The sequence below is a fragment of the Armigeres subalbatus genome, chromosome 3 (assembly GCF_024139115.2).
Source record: "Armigeres subalbatus isolate Guangzhou_Male chromosome 3, GZ_Asu_2, whole genome shotgun sequence".
NCBI classification, from domain to species: domain Eukaryota; kingdom Metazoa; phylum Arthropoda; class Insecta; order Diptera; family Culicidae; genus Armigeres; species Armigeres subalbatus.
In genome coordinates, this window is record NC_085141.1 from 299,446 (window position 1) to 307,380 (window position 7,935).

Sequence of the window (7,935 nt, forward strand, 5' to 3'; positions counted from 1 at the left end):
GGTGGAAGTTACTGGAGTTACTGGCATTCGTCAGATACAATCCGTCGATTGATGTAACCCTGGAAAGACCAACGTAAACTAGCTGCTGTTCCTGACCCTTATCGTAATTATATACGACTTCCGAGAATGTGCCTCCCTGGGACTTATGGACTGTGAGGGCACACGCACTTACAACGGGAAACTGAACTCTTTGCACTTAACACCACCGTTAAGGGTTACGTTCGCCGATCGTTTGACGATTGGAGTCCAGCCTGTTTGTAGCACCCCAGGTCTCGAATACACCAGCGGTCTGGCCTTCACTCTCAACATCTTCCCAATGGACTCATTTTCGAATGCCATCCAAAGCCTCGTGATTGCCTGTTGCTGCGAGTTTCCTTCGTTGTACTCAACATGCATGAGCTCTCCGATCGCTCCGTTCACGATGCCATCTTCGACATCCACGTTGGTGGTCAGCATATAAGGTGTACCAAGAACAAGACGCAACAGATACGGTAAGCCACCAGTCTCTACTACACTCATCTTATGCACCTTTGTGCGAGCACTGGCCAGCTGGGAATTGTCCTTATAACCAGAGTATAGGTCATCTGCAGTACATTCGACAGCCTCTCGATCCATCAACGCCACAGAGTTATACCGTTCGACATCAGCGTTCCGATGGAATAACCGGATCCCTCGAGGGACATGCTGCCGACACCACTCCTCCGTACGGAACCTGCTTTCAATAAGCTCGATTTCCTCAGACGACATCCGCTCACCGTTGCCAATTTTTGTGAGAATGCTGGAGAACTGCTCGTTGGTTTGTCGCATAACTTGAACCAATGGGTAGAAGTCGAGAGATTGCCATAAAACGGCGCCATGCATGGAGTTTATGCTCGGTTTAAACACCGCCCGTGCATTGACCGGTGGCAATTGACGAAGATCGCCGCAAAATACGATCGGCATTCCACCGAATGGATCGTCGTAGTTCCCCGTGATTTCTTGAAGCCGGACATGTACTGTGTTGAGGACATCAGCACCCAGCATGCTTGTTTCGTCGATAATGATGAGCTTCACGTTGGCGAAGGCGTTCCGGTACAGTTGTAATGCCTCGAAACTCAGCTTTGAGCTTTGCCTACGCGACATGCAAATCCGGAATGCGGAATGCACTGTTGTTCCACCTATTGCAACCGCTGCTTTTCCAGTGGATGCGCATGCTACATAAGCGTTGTGTTGCTTATTATGAGCTTGGCTGTACCGGTTCACTGTCTCCATTAGAATGCGCAAAGTGAACGTTTTGCCACAGCCCGCCGGGCCAGTGAAGAATATTTGCACTGGTTTGCAGTTTTCTTCAGAGGAATGCAAGCTGTGGATTACTTGCACAATCAAATCCCGCTGCTCTGCATTCGTGGCACGCACCATTTCACAATATTCTTGCTTTGACAAGACATTTGATCGCTGTTTGACGACAGCTGCCAAGGGTCCTGTTGGCAAGTTGTGAATATCGTCATCATTCGGCTCCATGACGATCGTGCGGACGAACTCATCGCGCTTCTGGTCGGCAATCATCGTCTTCGCTGCATATGCGGATGTATTCCTCCACAACCTGATCCAAGTTCATTTCGCAGTCATACTCCTTGTGCTTTGCCAAAATGGCGGCCTCGTTGTCTTCATACAACTTCAGGAACTTGTTCCGATCAAGTACATCGCAGACTTCATTCCTGAACGGTAGGAAGAGGAGAACCATCTCACGCTTATAGTCGACCATTTCCGCCATACTGTATGAGCACCAACGCAATACACGGGGAACTAAACGGAGTCTATATGAATGCTTCGTGGATCTTTCTTCCGAATAATATGCTGCGAAATCCGCCAAGCAGATATCATCCATTCCTCGGCGCAGTTCATACCGTTGGATGATGTTTAGCGTCCACACATCGGTGGAATTGTCGTCGAGATCCTCTTCGTCCATCTGTTTGTTCCGCTTCTTGGATTTTATTCGCTCTTGTGGCCACATTGTCGCAATAAACTCAACCTAAAACGAAATTGAATTCTAAATTGTGAAAACTATATCATTTGATGAATGGTACCTTGCGGCTGGCTTCTGACATCGGTTGCCGAAGCAAATACCAAGCAGCCTCCTGGGCAGACATTTCCACGGAATTTAACATTTTTATGCTGACCTTCTTCAACAATCCATTGTAGTCCTGGTCTGGATGCTCTTCCTGGAGCTTTATGAGGTCACGATGTAAACTACTTATGCCTCTGTTGGTCTTGTTTACGTATTCCACAACATAAGCAGCACATGAAAACTCCTCCAGCACAAACTGCAAATCCATATTGGATTTGAGCTTCTCAGCGATCCAAGGATTGAATGGATTGGTCCAAAGCTGCGTCATGGAACGTTTCAGCAGAACTGTTGGTCGGCGAATGGAAGAGCGAATCACGTCCAAGTAGTAATCGTACGTGCAACTGCTATCAACGAGAAACGCGTCAAGGCTATCGTAGACCTTCGTTTCAAGAGATTCCCGCATTTTCGCTGCCTTTCTGTTTAGCTGTTGAAGTCGGCCATCCCCGGCTGTAATAGGGATCAGAATTCTGGTTTGATCCATTGGCCAGTACGGAATATTAAACCGGCAACGTTTATCGTTTCGCTTGAAACACGTAAACGTGTGTTTATGAACCTAAAAGGGTTTGACATTGTGAGTGATTACTTGCTAGAAACTATGCGAAATTTAAACCCACCTGATTGCCATAGGTCTCAGGCAGATCTTCCGATCTGATGGAGCACAGAAAATCGATCAACTCAACAGTAGCGGGCATTCTTTCGGAAACATCCTCACGGGGATCGTTCGCCAGCCAGAGCAGAATATGTGCATGCGGGCTGCCACGATGCTGGAACTCGATCCTCTTAAAATAATCTACAACGTGGTATTTGCCGAACGGGCTCAACCTGGTCGATGACAGAAGGCGCAGAAAGATGTTTACCAACTTGTGAAAATATGCACAGCACGTGACAGGATCTTCGCTGACAAGTGTAGCACGCTGGAGTGCAGACAACTGTTGCACAATATCGTCCATTTCCGCAATGTTAGAGCCACCAGAAAGCTTCCGCAGAATGCTTAGTAGGTGAGGCCATCTAATTTCATTTGCACTCATCGTCAAAAACATCGTGGGTTTCCCCAGCTGCCGGATCATGGCGAAAACATCCCGTTTTCTTTGCTGCCAATATTGAACGGAGTTCGGAATAGATTTCAGAAAAGAGAGGTTACGCTCAATACAGCTTTCCAAAAATTCCCGATCTTGCAACTGCGCCCTTGTTATGTTGGCCGTGCCCATGCATTTAAAGGTATTGTTCAATCCTGCCGATCCCGACGTTCAATCCCGCCGATCCCGACGTCGCACCTCGCTAGTAGCCATCATGAACGCTGTCACATGGACTTCACGGTTGAAGCATCTCGGATGACCAAGATAAATATCGGAGAAAGACAGCTCCTCAGCAAACTCATCATGGATAATGAAAAGCGGTTTCTGATTTTGTGCCGGTGCAAGTTCCAGACACTTATCTTCATTCCACATGAGTGTATGTTGTTGTCCAATCATCATTTCTTCCTCGTTCATCTCGTCGACGACTTCAAGGTCAACTGTCCTACGTTCCTCCGAAATATCCGTCTGCTCTGTTTGTCCGATCGCAGTCAAGTTTTCTTCATTGAAAACAATTCCATTCCGCCTGTAGAGCGGTGTAGTAACCAGCTCAGCCATGCTTTAACGGTACCTTTCTTCACGTAGCCGGACAAGTAACTTGATTTGTGTAATATGAAGTGTTTCTTGATGCACACGTTGATAGCATAGTCGTCATCCAGTTGGCGGGGAAGTTCGCCTACCATCTGGGCCACGTCGACTGGAATGTTGATAATTTGGCCGATTATTGCCAAACTACCTGTTGCATGTTAATGAAAATAGGTTAGGAAAATCATATATTTATTTGATGTAATACATTTTTAAGTTAAAATAACTTTTCCACAAACCTGCAGTATGCCGCAAACGACGAAACTGCATGAAATTGATCCTGGGAGACACCAGTCTTGTGGTGAGAGGGTCTAGCGGAGGCAAATTGGACGGAAACTTGGGATATGTAAAACCATTCGATTGCGACAATGTGGAAATTGATCCGCGGTTAAGGCTTGTTCGACAAGTAGCACACGCCAAAATCCTTCAACCGTTTCAAAATAATTTGTCGCCAGTAACACGGCAGCATTTGAGTCGGAGATTGGTTTCAAATCATTCCTGAACCAGATTCTAGCACACACATCACAAGCGCAACCGAAATCGTTTTCCACGAAACGTTTCTGGAACTCCTGATCAGCCCGATCGAAATTGGGTTTGTCTTGTGTTAAAAGCGAAGAAATATGTTCGCCATCATCATCGACAGCAGACACGTTTTCTTCAAAGTCACCACGCTCATCATCGACATCTGCTCTTGCGGACTGCATCACAACATTTTCACCGGCGTCGGAATCTTCATGATCAGAGTTTACGACCGTATCAGCACGGATTAAGTTGAATTCTACTCGAAGAAATTGTAACACGGGAAGATTAATCCTTATTGACAGACAGATATACATAATTGACAGATGCATTCGCATTTAAAATGACTGTATTTAAAAACATAAAAGATGAAATGAAAAATTATTGCCAAGCGTACTATAAACAACAATAGCATAGTAATATAAAATTCAAGTAGCATGTGTTTAGGATATATTTGTACAAAACACACTATCCAAAAGTTTAAGTAAATCTTAACTTTATGTCATAAAAATCTATTTGTTAAAATTTTGCGATTCGCTGGAATCTAATATGTTATTGTTCCAAATATTAAATTCAAAATTCAAATGAATCAAATAATAAACAAGTAAAAGACACCGTAGATTTAATACGACCCAATAATTCATTAAATAAAAATAATATTTGAGAAGCTCCAACTATTTAATTCAAATTTAATCCGAATCATACTCAAATTCAGAACAATTAAATAATATGTCCGAAAAATATATCGAAATTCAAACTCAAGACAAAATAGAAATTCGGTTCAAATCTTATCCATTAATACATGAATGCAAAATTCAAACACAATCGATTTGCAAATTTAATTCAACACCAAATCAAAGGACCAAATCTTACTGATTGTGTGATTTCAACTCTACTGGCAGGCTAATGTAACCTACCAAGTGAATGAATTCGGAACTATATTAACAAATTGAATATCTAAGAACTTTTGGGCTTTTGGGATTGGAATTATATTGTTCCATTTATCGTTTAGCGATTTATAAAACCCAACAAACAATTCAGGCTAAATAAGCTAATAAGTAAACATTTGCAGTATATATTTCGAAGTACTTGAAGAACTTCAGCCGTTAAAAGTACTTACCATGTTGTCAATGCTACATTTATGTAAAATAATATATAAATTATGTGTAATAACAATGTAATACATTCGACGACAAGCAAAGAGAAATAGAGGTATTCGTAATAGAAAATAGGTAATAGAAAATATTCGTTGATAATTTCACATTTATAGATAAATCTGCTATATAAAATGATAAAATGCAAAATTTCTATACTGTCATCATAGAATTTGAAGATTAGTTCACATTATTGATATGTATTTACACATTTGCTGCTAATAATAACTTCCTACCTCGAGTTGAGGGCCCTTCGCCAGCGTCCCAACCGGTAGCCGACGACGTACTACCCTTGGCCGCTTTCAACTTGGCCCGATAACTCCGTGCCCGTTCAGCGTCCGTCCTTGGAAGCTTTGAGGGTGCGTCCGATTGTTGATCCCTTTCACGCTTCCTGGAATTGCGTTTATACTTCGCTGCCAAGTATTGCGACATCGCACTGTATTCACTAGTATCGAATAAACTTCTTCTAAGCACAACTAATGTTTCTCACTTCACCGATGTGATACGAGACACTAACTGTATATCGAAAAAATATGAAAATTGCATCACGTTAGCTATTGAAAAGTGATGTCTGTGCTAGAGAATGCATGCATATTGAATGCCAAGTTGAACCTGGTGAGAAAATGTTTATTTCAAGAATACCCCTGTTTAGTAGGTGCTGGGATTAGAGATGATATTCGATTGAAAATTTACTCAAATGTTAGCAATTTTCATATTTATTTAAATACGGCGTTGTTCTTGTTGCTCTCAAGCAATTATGAATTGCACTTTGCAGAAAATTCGTCTCAGCTCAAAATACTCCCATGTAATATGATAGTTATTATAAGAACCAATTTGTTTTCCACAATACGCCTATCCAATCACAAGCAGCAATAAAGCTTATGATTTGTACTTTGAAAAACATTTGTCTCGGCTCAATCTTCTCTCGTGTGAAATTATGATTCTGAAAAGAATCCATTTGTTTTCAGTAATGCACCTTCCCAATCACAAGCAGCAACAAAACCGAAGCAGAATCTAGAAAAAATTTCATTTCATTGCTACCGACCCAAATTTCAGCCGCTCGATAAGTTACCGCTAAAACGCGACATACGCCATCATGCGAATCAATTTTCGCAGCATCCCCCTCCGAAGAGCGCTTGCGCTGCTGCCGACGCCAAGCGATTGTAATTTGCACTTTTAAGAAGTAAAAGAAGAAGAAGAGTCGCTGGTTATGTTCGAAAGCACTGGCATCGAACGAACGAAAGGCGGAGCAAACAAGCCGATGCCAAGCGATCATAGTTTGCAATTTGATTTGTAAAAGAAGAAGAAGAAGAAGAAGGAGAAGAAGAAGGAGAAGAAGAGGCCCTTGTTATGTACGAATGCATTGGCATCGAACGAAAGAAAGGCGGAGCAAGCAAGCCGATGCCAATGATACGGCGCTCAAAGGGGCGGGGCCTCGAAGTCCATGCAAACGTATTCTGACCAGCCGAAGTCTGATTTTCTCGGAAAATCGGCAGGACAATTTATTACTCGGAAAATCGGCAGGACAATTACATCGCAGCGCCGACCAAAAATCACCGGCGGTGAAAAGGCTGAGAAGAAACATCATCAAGGGCGTCTCATCAGTAGTAATAAACTACTACTATTACTTCTCGGAAATTCGGCAGGACAATTACATCGCAGCGCCGACCAGAAATCACCGACGGTGAAAAGGCTGAGAAGAAGGGCGTCTCATCGAAGGCGTCGAGTATCTTCGTGCGTGTCGAGCTGGCCAAGCCCGCCGTTTCGGAGGGTTCCAAAGTCGTCACCAAGTAAGTCAGCTCCTAATGAATGAACGAGGAAGTAGCTTCATTAAAACGGCCCTTTTCAGGGCCACAGTCTCACTCAAAGAGGAGAGGAATTTTCGTACCGTGCACGCCGGAAATCAAAATTTTGTAATGAATTTCCACTACTGATGCCACTGTCAGCCAATTTAGAATTTGCCGCTGGAACACGATAGAAGTCATCCATCCTAATACATTGTTTTGGAACGTCTCCATGCAAGGAGCGCATCGGCTGCTACAGCCAAAGAACTTTGCCCGTCACCAAGCGATTATGATTTGCATTTTTTGCAGATTTTTGTCTCGGTTCAACCTTCTCCCGTGTAAAAAGATGATTTTGTTTCCAATGACGCGCCTTTCCAATAATAAACAGCAAGTACGCCGAAATCAGAATCTTGGGAAAATCTGATTTGACGCAACTCAATGATGTGAGACGTCATCATTGTTTAATTCCCACACTTTTAATAGATAGCAGATTCCAACTTTCTACCGTCGCCAAGCGGTTATGATGTGCACTTTGAAGAAAATATTTTGGCTCTACCTCTCAATAGTACATTTGCCAAGAATTGATTTTGATCCACAATGCGCCTTTCTAATCAATCATTGCAAACAATCGATAGTCCGTATCTTGCGTAAAAATTTCACTTTTCTGCTAAATAGTCACTATTAAGAAAACATTTTCAGTGACGCCACTGGTA

The 7,935-nt window shown here is 42.9% G+C and overlaps 1 protein-coding gene across 1 annotated transcript; it reads right to left on the reverse strand.

The window, feature by feature from the left end:
- Positions 1 to 28: 28 nt before the first annotated feature.
- On the reverse strand, positions 29 to 3,756 carry LOC134219597 (uncharacterized). Its single transcript, XM_062698386.1, has 2 exons — positions 2,067 to 3,756; positions 29 to 2,011 (listed from the first exon to the last, which is right to left on the reverse strand). Exon 2 carries the CDS (start codon positions 1,543 to 1,545, stop codon positions 169 to 171), a length of 1,377 nt encoding a protein of 458 aa, XP_062554370.1. The 5' UTR covers positions 1,546 to 2,011; positions 2,067 to 3,756; the 3' UTR covers positions 29 to 168.
- Positions 3,757 to 7,935: the final 4,179 nt, after the last annotated feature.